Raw genomic sequence first — 15,125 nt, forward strand, 5'->3', positions numbered from 1 at the left:
AGAAAACTGTTGTAAAATGACAGCTATATACTGCAATCTTACAGTAGTTACTGTATGCCTGTATATTACTGTGATTTAGCAGTATGCTCCTTTAAATTTACTATATTTAACAGTAAACTCACAGTTAAAGCCCATTACAATACTGATATAAAGGTATGTTGCTGTAAATGACTGAATTTACCTGCAACTTCACAGTTTATGTACATTTGATTACTGATTTTGCAATATACTCCAAAAGAATTACTGTATTTCACTGTAATCTCAGTGAAACTCCATATATGACTGTGATTTGGCACAATAAAATCCACAATAAAATCTGGTTAGATCACAGCAAAAGCCTGTGAGGTGATGATGTTTTTGTTTTTTCCCCCAAAATCTGTTTATTGATTTTCTCATTTGAAATGACAAACATACAAAACACTCATAACAACATCCCCAAATACACCCCCCCCCCCCCCAAAAACAAGGTCCTCATCAAAAGCACTCGACAAAAAAAAAAAAAAAAAAAAAGATGACCAAAAAAAAAAGGAAATAAATGAAATAAATAAATACAATTTTTTTTTTAATGGTAAAAGTTAAGCTGAATAAATATATGGAGTGATCTTCCACAAAACCTAAATAAAAATAAATAATAAAATAAAGAAGAAAACCGAAAATCATAATAAGAGGTAATGATAATGTAATTTATTATGAAATTTTACAGTGACATATTGTAACTTCCTGGAAATAATTCTGTCTAATGGTAACAAAGTCTATCTACTAGCACCTGGAAAACAACAACTGTTGTTTTTTCACCATGATTTTCGTACGGATTAAACAAACAAGATATAATGTATTAATTAGTGAACTTAAGAGGTGCTGGTCGGAGGATTTTATAAACCTCTGGACTGAGCTAGGCTAGCTGTTTCCTGTTTGTAGTCTTTATGCTAAGCCAAGCCAACTTCTCCAGACTTTAGCTACATATATAACAGACAATAAAATGTGGTGACAATAAGCATGTTTCCCAAAAACTCTCAGCATTCCAACTCACCATTACAGGGGGAGGGAGAAGGGCTAAAACAGAAAATACCCTCTTTAAAAACACAATACTGGAAATATAACAACTAAAATTGAATATAAATGTTGCTGAAGTCAAAGTCAAATAATCAATATACTGCCCCAAAAAGAAGGTGGACGGTAAACAACTCATATGTTCATCCAATTCAATACTTAAAGACACAAGTGTAAAAAGCAGGTTTTTAATACTGTAACTAAACGCTCTCCAGTGATCCCAAAGTGATTCCCAAAGTAAAGGCAAACCAGCAAACCAGGAGCTGTGAGTGCCTTCTGGTGTACGTTTGGTTTTACACACCTCACAGTGTCTCAGCTCGGACATTTTTGTTCGTTTCAACAATGCTGCTCAGCAAACATGTCTGCTCAATGAAGGTGAACATTTGTTTTTCTAATGCACATTGTTTTGGGGGGAAAGTAGGGCAAGATGAGCTGCAGGCTGGTTAAGTGCCCGCCCACTGAATCACAACACATGCTGATAACCACACACACACACACACACACACACACATACACACACAGAACAACATGGATACATACCAGCTGTAATAACTTAACTGTAATATTATTTTGGTAGAATGATGTCTTGATGTTACATTGATCTTTTCCCTCACATCTCTCACAATCTAGCTCTGATGTTAAGGCGTCTGGTCGAACACATGGTTGATTTTGGACATCAAAGGATGGATTTAATATTAGATGACCAGAAACAACAGATCTGAGAGTGTCTGACTCCTCTCTTGGGTACCGCTGGACGAGATCCTGAGAAATGAGACCGAGGCTGGTGTTGCTAGGCGATGGCTCCGTGCTGCTGAGGGAGGCGGGATGTTTGGATCCTGCAGACGAGACGACGAGTCTCAGACACTCCGCACTCACACACTATATTTGGCCAAGATCCACCTATGCTGACACACACACCATGCTACCTGCACTAAGAAATTATCAACACAGATTTTACTAGGTACTTTAGATCAAGACAAAAGATACTTTGTGTTCACATTTTTAGCCGTGCTAGCAGCTGTAGGGATGGCAGGGTTGGTCATTCCAATTGAAAATTTCTTCACAAGTATTTGGTGGATTGTCATTCATTTTCGTACTAGCATTTATGGTTTTCATAGGGTGAATATTTCCGACTTTGGTGATTACGTTTTCACTTATCCTGTGAAATGCCTCCACATCTACTGGCTGCACTGGCACAAAAGTTTGCACGGATATTCATAGATCTATAATAATGTGTCCCACTTTTCCTCTGGTGCCACCATGAGATGGACATTTGTGGTTTTGAGTGAAATATTTCGACTGCTGTTGGATAGGCTGACCAAACGTCCTCTTTTGCCCGGACATGTCCACTTTTCACGTCCCGTCCAGGGCGTCCGGGGGTTTTTATAAACTGATGATAATGTCCGTTTTTCCGTGTGTTTGCGTGTGTGTGTGTTAGAGTGCGGCACGGGCAGCATATTTCTGTCCAAACCCGAACCGAGCCCGACATTATTTAATGACCAAAGCACTGAGTTTGTGCCACACAGTGGTTACAGGCTATTTAACAGGCCGGGCGTGCGCCGTGGGTGCTCAGCTGCGGAGAGGGAGACCTCCGTGTTTGAGACGGGAGTGGGAGGCGGGAGGCCCGACGCTTCCAGCGAGAGGAGAGAGAGAGATAAAACATAATAAGATAAAATAGGAAAAACCTGTCTCCCTCTTTTATTTTATTTTCAGCGTTTAATCAAGGCGGAGGCGGGCGGCTGGAGGTCCGAGACTTCCAGCGAGGGGAGAGGTAGAAACAAACAGCCACTGTGTGTCTGTGTGTGTTATGTTCAGGTGTTGTCACGTAAATAACAGTGCCCAAGCAATAAACAGGACAGACAATAGGATTTTATTTATTTTTACACTACATTTTCACTGAAAGCTGACCGAATCCGACCCGAGCCCGAATACAATTTATAACTACATTTTTGACCAAACCCGGCCCGACCCGTCGGGTACCGTCGGGCTCAGATTGCCACACTCTAGTGTGTGTATGTGTCCCCTATTGGGGCCTATCTGAATTTCTGTCTTTGAGAGATATTATTTTGTAATATAACTGAATTTTCTATCCATACATATAAATTTTAAATATATTAAAATTATAAGGCATCTTTGAGTAAACTGCGAGTATCATTTAAGTAGGCTATGTCGTGGCCGGCCGAGTGTCCTCTTTTTTGGAAATCAAAATATGGTCACCCTACTGTTGGATAGATTGCCATGAAATTTCGTACATACATTCATGTTCTGCTGGATGACTGTAATATCTTTAGTGGTCTTGACTTCTCGTCTAGCACCATCATTACGTTTCTGCAAAACTACCGTCGTCACCATCCGCCTCAGCTGAGCTCTGTGCTACATAATATTAGCATGCTAAAATGCTAAACTGAAACAGTAAACATGATACCTGCAAAACAGCATGTTAGCATTGGCACTGTGATAAAGTTAGCATGCTGATGTTAGCATTTAGCTCAAAGTACATCCTCAGAGCCATAGCATGGCTGTGGACTTGTCTTGTTTCACATTAAGTATATTTTAAGTTATGTTAATATAAAAGCAAAAACAAAATCGGCCTAAATATGTTTGCGTATTTTGCAGATTGGAGATAAATTACTTTGAAAGAACACACTGTAAAGGGACAGTTCACCCAAAACCAAAAGACATATTCATACTCTTACCTTCAGCGCTATTTATCAACCTAAATTGTTTTGGTATATTAAGTGTTGAGATATCGGAGATGTCTGCCTTCTCTCCAGTAAAGTAGAACTAGATGGCACTCGGCTTGTGGTGCTCAAAGCTCCAAAAAATACATTGCAAAGACTCAACATCAATGTCTCTTTCCAGAAATCATGACCGGGTTACTCAAGATAATCCACAGACCTTTCAGGAACTATTTTCTTTCTACTGAACAACACCTGCCAACTGCATCTCCGCGCAGAAGGAAGTGTGCATCTGCTCATGGAGAAGAGGCTCATGCTCGTGACAGCGCATGATATAAACATTAATAGCTTCCTTCTTGGCTGAGCTGTAACGTTAGCTAGCTCAGTGGTGCTAGGTGAGCCAGCGGTAGACTCACGCTTCCTTCTGCGCAGTGATACAGTTGGCGGGTGGAGTCTGGAAGAAGGAAAATAATTCCTACATGAAACTGCTCACAACTAGAGCTGTGTTCGAAACCGTCCACTCACTCACTCACTCTCTATTCCCTATTTCGTGTTTACTATATAGTGCACTACATGGGGAATGACTGAACGAGATTTCGGACACTAGCTGAAATTTTCTGAACATTGTTGTGTCAGTAGCTGCGTCGCATACTCCTGTGACGCAAGTGGACGCACCGAGCATCATGTAAACAAACCGGGCGCTTTGAGGATGATTGAACTGTATGGTGGTTGTGCTTTTTGTCAATAAATTGTTGAAATGTCAATGGTGTGGACGGTTTTGTCAGCTACGGTTGTGTGTCTGCATTGTGAGCTGTAACTGCTAACGTTACCGGCTAGCATCCTATTCGTTTCTTTTCTTTTTGTGTATTAAAATAATGATCCCGGTGATTGTTTGGATGCTGCTGACCCAAGTCCTGCTCCTCAGGAAAAGACAGAGGTGAAGGCAAACCTATCTTAGGCGTTTAAGGCGCCTTTTGTTGATTCGCCGACGTCAACTGGTAATTAGCCTAAAAATCTAAACTAACATGCTAGCTCTTCTTCTCCTCTGGCAAAAGACGACCACATTGCATTGTGGTATACGGGAGTAAAATGTAGGGTACATCGTTTGTTCACTCACATTTGCTGTGCATTGTGGGTATTTTACAGTCCACTATATAGTGAATGAAATTAAGCGCGGAGAATTCGAACAACACTACAAAATGGCAAACACACTATATAGTGCACTATATCTGTGATAGGGAGCAATTTCGAACACAGCTAAGGTCTGTGGATTATCTTGAGTAACCAGGTCATGATTTCTGGAAAGAGACATTGCTGCTGAATGTTTTTTTTTTTTTCAACCTAGTTACAATATATTTGGAAGGAGGCAGACATCTCTACAGCTGATATCTCCAACACTCAGCATCACACGCCAAAACAATCTGGACTGATAAACAGCACTACAGGTAAGAGGGAAAAAAAACTGTCCCTTTAAGCCACTTAAGAAGGAAATTAGCTGCTTATATTGAACTGGACAATGTGATACTGGGTTCCTCCATTTACCAATTGCACACACTGTAGTTTAGTTTTGGGTCAACCTTTCATACACCATCCTGGTGCTTTAAATGTGTATTACTACTACATTTAACCATCCAGGGGATGAGCGCCACAGACAGGGTAAGACTACTGACAGACGGAGTAAAGCATTGTTAGCTTTAGTCTTTTCATTGGATTTATTGACAGTAAGAAAAGAATAGTATAATGTCAGCCTGATCTTTTACAAAAGTTAAAGACAAAAACTGAACTATACAGATACAGATACATATAAATACCACCGCCTACCATTGCATTCACTTACTTTTTTAAAAGAGTCCGCTTAAGAGCCTTACTCACTTCAACGCTTAATTTTTATGTGGGTATAACCTCCTGCTTTGTAGCATTAGGGCTTTATCTGCCTCTTATCAGTCTCAATGACAGACTGAAAATGACTTATACAGGAAATGAAACAATACAGTAACAACCATAGAAAGGAACCATGACTCAGCTTCTTCAGAACCTCCTTAAACTTGGCATATTTGCTCGTGTTGGGCAGCTTCACTTTCACACCTGCATGCAGACTTGTGCCCAGGTTAGATGGGCAGGTGAGGATGTACCTCGAAGCTCATTCCACATGAATGCATGACTTCTCTCCTTGAGCAGGGTCTCAATCTTTGTGAGTCTAGAGTACCTTCATAATGTTTATGGCTGTAACTCAACATGTAGCTGCTTACACAATGCTGCCATCATGTGGTCATTTCTGAAATGACAATACACACCATCTTCCAGTGTAGACTGTTTTTGGTGTCAGGAGCTCAAGCTGCACGCTTCCTTCTTTTTCTGGTCTTTAACTCTGTGAAACACACACAAGCAGATCATGGTGAATATTTAAGAATGCACAGACTGATGAGGCTGTGGGGAAGTGACCTGACAGTTGGAAACTTACCAACTGAAGCACTGCTGGTGTCACTGTGATGACGAGCAGCTCCTTCATCTGTTGTGACTTCAGGCTTTGATGCCCGTAACAGGTATTTAGGTACATGCTGAGAAACAAGAACAAAAACAGATGATTTATGGACGTTATGGAAGGTTGTGTTTTCAAATCAGAAGCAGATTGTACAGAGCAACACCTGAGTCATCAAGTGAGTTTAGTTTTTGTACACAGTAAGTATTTCAGGTTAAAGGTTACTGTAACCTTTTATGGAAAGGTAATTTTAATACTGTACCATGAACTGCTTGTTGGTATCTTTTCCCAACTCTTACTCTGACACTTTTTGATTACATGGTCTTTTCATTGTGCTCTGCATTGTGTGTTTAGTTCCAGTCCTTTCACATTGTAAACTGTCTTATTGTGTTTTTATTGTGTTCATGTTTTATATGCTGCCCTGCTGCGAAATCAATTTCCTCTTTTGGGACAGTAAAGATGCAAACTGAACTGAGCTGAACTCAAAGAATGGAAAGGTGTCAAAAAACAAACAATTTTAAAGCCTTCTTTTAAAAACAGAACATTTTTTACAGATTTTTTTTTTTAAGGATTTTTCCTCACACGATACCTGAACTCAGGGTATCTGTTGATTCCTGATCCAATATCAGTTCTCTATTTTCCCAGATTTAAAATCTGTACACCTCACTGCATAGAATTCATTGGCATAACTTTTATGTAAAGTAACATGAGGACAGGGATCGCTGGGGCACTAAAAACAAGTTGAGTCGAAGGACCACTCTGACTCCTTTTCTATCAAATCAGCTCCGGGTTTTGAACCTGTTCTGCTCAGGATTCTTGGAACATTAGTGTTATCTAACATACCAGCCCGCATTTCCCTCCAGTTTTAAGCAAAACCACTGTAATCGACTGTAATCAAGGACGTGTGGAGGATGTTGCACAATGCACAACGGAAGTAAGCAGTAGTAGTGAGATGGCAGCACACTGATTACCTGAGAGCTTTCATTCTGTTATTAGTTACAGATATTGGTTCAACCAAGTGTTTATGTTAAGAGGACACAGACGACTATTGCATGTAAGACTCCACCCTCCCTTTCCAACCTGTAGAATATGACATGCCCACTTAAGTTGTCACGGTTTGCTCTCCAGGTCAAATGCTTGTTGCTTGTTCAACTAATACTGTGTGGCAGGCCACATAAAGCATATTTTGAAATACAAGGGGCCATTTAACCCTATGGGCCCTAGGCGTTTTTGGGGTATTTTTACTGCCTTTACTTTTAAGCTCATATCACAGTCATTATAAAGGCTGCATACACATGCTATCTTGTTTTTTTTTTCAGGACAATCTGAGCTAACCAGATTTGCCATCATTTTATGTTCTTCTATGTGCCTGTATTTTATATTAATTTTTATATCAATGAAAAAAACAAATCCGTGTTACTAAATTCTTACATTTTTACATGTATCTCAGCATAGCAAGTTTGAAGTTGACATATTCTACCATATATGAAGAGGGGAGACTCTCTGGAATCTGGCAATATAAGAACCATGATGCTGGGACATTCTGTCACTTCACAGCTGTCCAAAACATGTGGTTTGTGCCAGGCGGACATGATTGCCAGTATTTTTTCATTATTGCAAGAAATTCCATTGACTCATTCACAAGTCAAAAATGTGTTTTATCTGAAAGAAACATGCAATATTTACATCTAAGATCACAGAAAAATAGTCAACCAAGTGCAGTGATGTCCTCCAAGATAATATTTGCCACTTTGTTTGCAGTAAACAAAGTTTGTTGTTATTTTTCAGTTTCAGTTGGGGGGGCATTTTGGGCATTGGAGGGGGGGCATGTCCCCCTCAATGTATATGGTGACTACTGCCCTGTCAGCATGCATAATAGGCTACAGTTGTCTGGGTGCGCAAAGGTGAAGTACGCTGGTCTTGTCATACAAAGTTTGACGAGTGTCAACTAGACAATATGGAGATATTTGCATCTTGAAAGCCGGACTACAAATGTGGATAGACAGGGAGAAACACACGCAAGCCTAAGACGTGGTAAGATACGATATTCCTCACTATATGAAGTGACTGATAACAAGATGGATTGTAAAGAAATTCGTCAGGTTTTTATTTTGTAGACAATTAATCTGGATTTATAGCGTGATGGGATGACAGCACAATGATGTGTGTGGTATCACTGGAAAGCTCTGCTCCGAGCCTGCATTCACGAGTAATCCATCTAAGAGTAATGTGTGTGCAAAGCTGTATGAAAGCTCTGTTATACATCATTTTAGTGTAACATTATCATTTTTTTTTTTTGCTATGACGCATGGCTGTGGAGAAAATCAATAGAGAAGAACAGGTGTGAATTGGACGCACTATGCGTCGTTCGGGCCCATAGGGTTAAAATCAGTTTGCAGGCCCCCAGGCCGGACTTTGGGACATGCCTGTGTTAAAGGAAATGCTAATGTGTCTGCTCTATGGGCCCAACGATGCAGAAGATCCGTGTAATTTTATAAGGAAGTTTAAGTTTTATTTTGCATTGTGCGCCACAGAGAAACTTTCAAAGGAATTAAAGGAATCAAGTATCTTGTCTGGCGTATTTCTCACTTCACAGAGAGAAGTATTCAAGCCCCCTGGACTGTCTGTGCAACTGCCATCTGAAAACAAGCACTCCAAGGTTTGAGTATAATGTGATAGGCCTGAACAGTAATAACTGAACACCACTGAGCAACGGTTCCCAGCTGTAAGACCATCCACAGAGAGCTGCAGCAGCAGAGGACCATAGTTCAAGTCCGTGCTGAGGTGAGAGGAAAAACACAAACACAGATATCCTTGTGTGAATAAACAAAGCGCTGTCTCTGAAGTTTGTTTCAGACAGTAACCACAAACATCAGCAGCGAGCGATGATACAACATGTTTGCAGACAGTCGTATGATCAGGTGGAAGAGTCTCGCTGCTTACAGTGCATGTGCAGGAAACATGGTTAAATGCTACAGCGGTGCACGTACACTGTCACACAGTCTGTAAAGTGAATGAAACCACAGTCTGATAACTGCTGGAAGAATTTTCTTTGCTCTAGTTACTTGAACAAGCTAGTGGCATATTTGAGGTTACCTAAATGAATAATGAGCGTGAACAAAGATAATGGCATATATTAATGTTTTATGTTTTGCATGTTCTGTAACCTCTTCTTGATGAGGGAGTTCAGATACTTCCTGCACTATCTAATTTAAAAAAAGAATACCTATTAAGGTCAGTGTTTATGATATAAATAAAACTTATGAATTTCACTTGCTGTATTTGATGATTGATTTATGGCATATGCTATTTATTTTAGGGATGTCATTCCTGATAACCTGGTGGAAAACAAAGTCGCAACTTGAAAAATGGGTTAAAAATCTTTCTTATTGTGGAGCAAAGACAGTTTTTGCCATATCTAGATGGTCAGAAGAGTCTCTGAGAACCCTTAAAAGCTGTAAGTGTTGTCAGACAAAATTTCTGTGTTTGCTCTTTCTCTCTCTGTGTGATGCTGAACTGACCCAGGAGGTCTGCGGGCGAGGATCAGGCGTGTCGCTGGCTCTACTCTGGATCCTCTGACTGTGTCGTCGTTCAGTGCGAGGACGATTCATGGTGGACGGCCGAAGGCGACTGCTGGTAGTTGGAGTTTCATCTTCTACTTCAGCTAGAAGGTCCGTTAGTTCTCCATCACTGATCTCCTCCTCCACCATGGAGCCGTCTGTAGAGGGGGAATTTCACAAAATGAAAAACAAAATTTCTTGCGATAATTAAAAATCTATCCCTTTACTTCATAAAGTATTTCTCCTTTTCATGGTTACCTCATATTCTACTAGTGCCATCAAATGAAACTGTCACTGAACTCTTTTGGCAACTTTTGATAGCGGCCAGTGTGGCAGAAAAATCAACTCTCTCATCGTACGGCATTGCACCAAACATTTTTTTTTGTGTTGGGTTTATGTTTGACTGTAGACTCACAAGTCAGTCTTTAGACGCTTTGCTTAACTAAAGACTAATGTCTTTCTCCCTGGTTTTGTGTTTAGATGGGCGGATACAATTTCAGAGTTTAAAAAAACTCCCTACGTTGCAGAACCAATAGTAAATCTGCAGGGCGGTCCTTCGGTGGCTCGCTGAACTCTTGTGCTCGTAAACATAGTCCGACTAGAAACACGTGTAGCGGTACAAAATGGCTCAAGTCGCTGTAAGTCCTTCATTTCCACAATCTTGTGGACTGAGCACACGTTTGATAAAACAGAGTTAAATCTCTCGGCATCCATTTTCAAGCTCTCTGTGTGTTTGTGTCCTTGCAGACGAGAAAAGGGGGAGTGCACATTTCTGGGAGGGCGTGTCCTTTTAAAAAAGACAAGAGGCGTTGCTTTGTTGCCGGCCGTTTCCGCCGGTGTGTTAAACACACTTTAGAAATGAGTGTCCCCAGACTATCAGAAGGCGGAGATCTCTGATTGTCTGGTGGCGAGACTAGTTTGACTGCGTACATTATTCACATGAACTTAAACTGGAGAGCAAAACTTTTGTCTCCCCCCTCTGGCAGTGAGAGTAATTACAGTTGCAAACATTGTCAACGCATTCTTACAGTGTATGCCTGTAGGTAAGCTCGCGGCATTTCCCCGCTCCCAGGTGCATGCTCTTCAAGTCTTTTTCTTTTTTAATCCTTCCCCTGAACGCAACTTTCATTTTTTTTTAGGAGCATCCACTTTAGAAACTTTTCTTTCGGATTTTCTTAGGATTTTCCACCATAGCTTCCACCAGCTGCTGCTCCGTCACTTTTGTTCCGCCCTTATAATCTGTATTTAAAACTGTCACATAGGGTTGGATCGCTTCTTGGTTAAACCAGTTCAGTTCGGTACTCCGTCTTGGACCGGGTTTTTTTTTTTTTTTTTTTTTGAGACCGACCAGACCGCATACGCCATTTTACAGCGTAACGTACGCGGAGCGGACTCCGCCCGGACTAAAAGCGGATGTCCGCAAGCCCTGTGCGTGCAAACCTCAGATTTGGTGGACAATTTAGTCTCGAAGAAATCAAAGAATGCACCAATATGGCAACACTTTGGCTTTGAGCCAGACGAAGGAGGCAACCCTTGCTTGCACTGACTGAGTAAGCTAAACCTGCAAATTTATTTGTAAGGAATAAAAGAAACAAAGTGTTACTGTCACTCTGTCGTCCTATGGTTGTTGTTGTTTTTTTTAAATGAGTCAATTGCGCCCCCAAGTGACGAAAATCCAGTATTACCGACTTAATGCATTTTTTCAGAAAAAAGACCGTTTTTTTTTTTCTCATACCGACCCAACCCTACTGTCACATACATAGTATCAGAAAAACACCTAAAAATGACAAACAAAATGAAGCAAATTGAGTGTAAAAATAACTTCTCGACCCGTCCCCCTGGCTGGCTGATGTAAAAAGCATTGCTTCCGTTACTCCTGCACAGCAAAGTCGCCACAGTGCAGGTATACTGAGAAACACAGAGAGCTTTCCCTGGCTGTGACAGGCTTAATCGGTATTGTGTGAACTTGTCTGGCAAGGGCAGACGTTCATTTATATGTTGAAGTCCCGCACTCCAGTGGCCACATAGGAGACAGGAAGGACTCATTAAGCAGGTACTATTATTGCTTTGGACACTTTTTGGCAGTCATGTGAAATATAGAAGAAGAAGAAGAAGAAGAAGAAAGTAGCTACAATTGCCCCATTTAGTTTTTTTGTGAAAAATGATAATACAGGTTTAAAAAAAATAGATAAAGTGTGTATTTTAGGAGAAAGGGGTCTACTTAGTGAACTGCACAACTTTACCTGTATGCTGAGGACTGACTGCACACTCGGTACAAATCCAGTAACCTTCATGGCCCGAGTTTAATGGTGGTGTCAAGCAGTCCATATGATACCTGGAACAATAAGTACAACCCTTTAACATGTACTGTTCTCCAGCAGCTCCAATCAAATTTGCAGTAGAGCATTAGTGTAAAAAGTTATCACGTAAAACTCACTATTGTACTTAATATACTGTCCCTGCTCTGACTCAAATACACACGGTATGTACTGAACATTCAAGACAAAAAATACTGCAAGATAAAGATGTGTATCTTAAAAGTGCACCAACACTGCTGCCATACCCTGAGTCACAGTGTATGCACACTAGCAGCCGGTGCCTGCGGTCGCTGCGTCCACATTCCTCACAGATAACAGTGTTGCTTCCCCCCTCTTCATCGTCGTCATCATCATCCCTTATCTTCGTCCTCACTTTGATCTGAGGCAACACCACAAAAACTTCAGACCCCAAACACCACCCACATGTTTTCACACACACCTCCAAATACTTGTCAGCAAGCTTCCTTCAGAACACTCCAAATACTCACCTTCTTTTGAATGTCCCCTCCAGGACACCGTCTCTGGTGGATGAAAGCAAAACTGATCCGATCCACTGGGCAAGTGTTGGCTGTCTGAGATTCAAAGCAGAGCGGCGAATTGTTTCAAATTCAACAAAGCAAAGGTTTTGCAGCTTAGCTCAGACATGACAGTACAATTTGATTCACGGTCTCTACAGAGAAAAGAAAAAGGTACTCTGATGTAACACAGTCAAGGCCCATGCATCTTAAATATTATAGTTTCCCAATTAATCCATTCATTGTCATACCTACATAACCCCAGACCCCAAGATGACATGTTTATGTTAATTGTTATCCCTGACAAGCAGTCCAAAACCCACATAAATTACATTTACAATCATGTCAATCAACTAATCATTCAGCTTCAATCTTAATGTATTTTAAAAGACAGAACAGCGATCACGTCACTGCATCTACTACTGTGTCTTTAATATTTATCGTTATAACAGGGAGGCATTTAAGTGGGGGAAATGACATTTTTCTGACACAAAAATGTCTCAAGAAATTGGTATACATCTTGCAAACATATGGCACTGCCAAAGTGTGACTGATACACTTTATTGGCAGAATTAAAGAGAATATTAATCTGATAAAGGCATCTGTTGTTACGACAATGAGATATTTTAATGGACAGAGGTGAGAGGTGAAGTGTGTGTTTACCTGGGACCACTGGAGAATACATTGAAGGCAGAAGACATGCTGGCAGCTCTGCAGAGAGCCAACTGTTTGATTTTCAAATGGGCTCAGACAGATATAGCAATTACCTACGTCCTCTCTACCTGCTGTGTTTAACACTGTGGACTTATCCATAGTTTAAATATTAATGGACAAGAAAACGTCTGTTCATATTCGACATTTTGTGACTCATACATTAGTAAACTTCACGTATCATTAGCTTGACTACGGCTTGAGTTTCCTGTGAACTGTAACATTAACGTTGAGGTTTAGCTAGTTAGCTGTTAGCTAGTTGTAGCTAGCTAAAATCATCGTAAAACCTTTCTGAGAATAATGTCAACAACCACACAGTTGTTCCGTATGCTGTGCCTTTTACCTCGCTACTGTTACAGAATATATAATATAAACTAATTATGATACGCGCGTTAATTTACACGTAGAGCGAACTAGCTACTTTTCAATTTACTCCTTGTTCCGCGCTACATAAAACACTTCCGGTCTTTCTCTTTCAGAATAAAAGCATCAAAAAGTCTACCGGAACGGAACCAATTAAACTATAAAATATATAAAAAATATTAATAATTACAATATTCATTTCTCAGTAGATACTGTGTGTACATGGTGCTGTCCACACCTGAAGCCATGCAATACTCCAGCACAGGAACAATGAACACAATGCACAGAGAATAAAAAGACAGAGGAGTCTAACAGCTAATTTTACCCCATAGCATGGCCACAATAACCTGCCTGAGGTTAGTGTGGCTCCTCTCTGTGAGTGAAGTCAGATAGGGGTCTGACTTCACTCACAGAGAGGAGCTAATGTCGCTCTGTTAACCGTACAACATGGGGTAAGAGTTGTGACATACATCATCGTCATATCACATCATTGCAGACGCCCCAACATCCTGTAGGATATTGATACAGATCTTATGCGCATGAATTATTATCTAGAAGATTTGGATCCTGTGTGCACATGATTAATCTAATCTCTTCTGCGCACAAGATCCATATCTTGCATGAACCACCTTTAACATACTCTGCATAACTGTGACCTCAAAACTGTAAAAGTAACTAAGCCAGAGCTTTCACTCATCAGGCTCCTCTCCTGTGGAACTATCTTCCAGATTTGGCCGGAGGCTGACACCATCTCAACATTTAAGAGTAGGCTTAAAAGAAACAGTGTGAAAGATTTAGGGGGATTTAGTGGTATGAAGCAGTGAGGATTGCAGACTGCAACCAGCTAAAACTTCTCCTGGTTAGGATTTCTTCAGTGTTCATTGTTCAGGAGGTTTTAACTGGGAGCCGAATTATCACTAATTAACACTGGAAAAAAACAGTTTCACATTACAAATCAGTGTTTCTCCAATGCTGTTTAGCATGGCAGAAAAGGTCGACTTGCCCACCACATTTTATTAACATGATGTGTTGATAACTCTGATAACTTAAATTCCAGATTTTCAGGAGGTTTCACCAGTAACCGAATTATTATTGACTTAAAGCTGATGCTTGCTCACCTTTTTTCTCTGATAACTTAAAATTTTTACCAGGAGCTGAATTATTATTATTATTAGTGTCTCATCTCCAGAATTAACGTACCTGGTGGTTTAAACTGGTGAAAACACTGGATAAAGCAGTTTCAGATTAAAAATCTGTGTTTTTCCAACATTGTTCAGCTTGTTGCGGTGGGGCTGCTGACGACTATGGCAGACATGAAAATACAAAAATGCGAACACCCCTATCTAGATCCAGTGTTTGGTTTGTTTGTTCCGGGCTACTGTAGAAACACGGCGGTGCAACATGGTGGACTCCCTGGATGAGGTCTCGCTCCCTACTGTATGTAGATATAA

At 40.5% G+C, this 15,125-nt stretch overlaps 1 protein-coding gene across 3 annotated transcripts; it reads right to left on the reverse strand.

Annotated features, from left to right (window-relative positions):
- Positions 1-579: 579 nt before the first annotated feature.
- On the reverse strand, positions 580-13,789 carry LOC117258009 (PHD and RING finger domain-containing protein 1-like). 3 transcript variants are annotated; one of them, XM_078169800.1, is made up of 8 exons: positions 13,264-13,789; positions 12,574-12,657; positions 12,331-12,464; positions 12,011-12,102; positions 9,729-9,925; positions 6,190-6,286; positions 6,023-6,096; positions 580-1,886 (listed from the first exon to the last, which is right to left on the reverse strand). In XM_078169800.1, exons 1-7 carry the CDS (start codon positions 13,411-13,413, stop codon positions 6,059-6,061), a joined length of 792 nt encoding a protein of 263 aa, XP_078025926.1. In that variant the 5' UTR covers positions 13,414-13,789; the 3' UTR covers positions 580-1,886; positions 6,023-6,058. The 3 variants fall into 3 exon arrangements, with proteins under 3 accessions (XP_078025926.1, XP_033484355.2, XP_033484356.2); XM_033628464.2 differs by lacking the exon at positions 580-1,886 and having other exon boundaries at positions 4,577-6,096; XM_033628465.2 differs by lacking the exons at positions 580-1,886; positions 12,331-12,464 and having other exon boundaries at positions 4,577-6,096; positions 13,264-13,762.
- Positions 13,790-15,125: the final 1,336 nt, after the last annotated feature.

This window comes from Epinephelus lanceolatus, chromosome 8, assembly GCF_041903045.1.
Source record: "Epinephelus lanceolatus isolate andai-2023 chromosome 8, ASM4190304v1, whole genome shotgun sequence".
In the NCBI taxonomy this organism is placed as follows: domain Eukaryota; kingdom Metazoa; phylum Chordata; class Actinopteri; order Perciformes; family Serranidae; genus Epinephelus; species Epinephelus lanceolatus.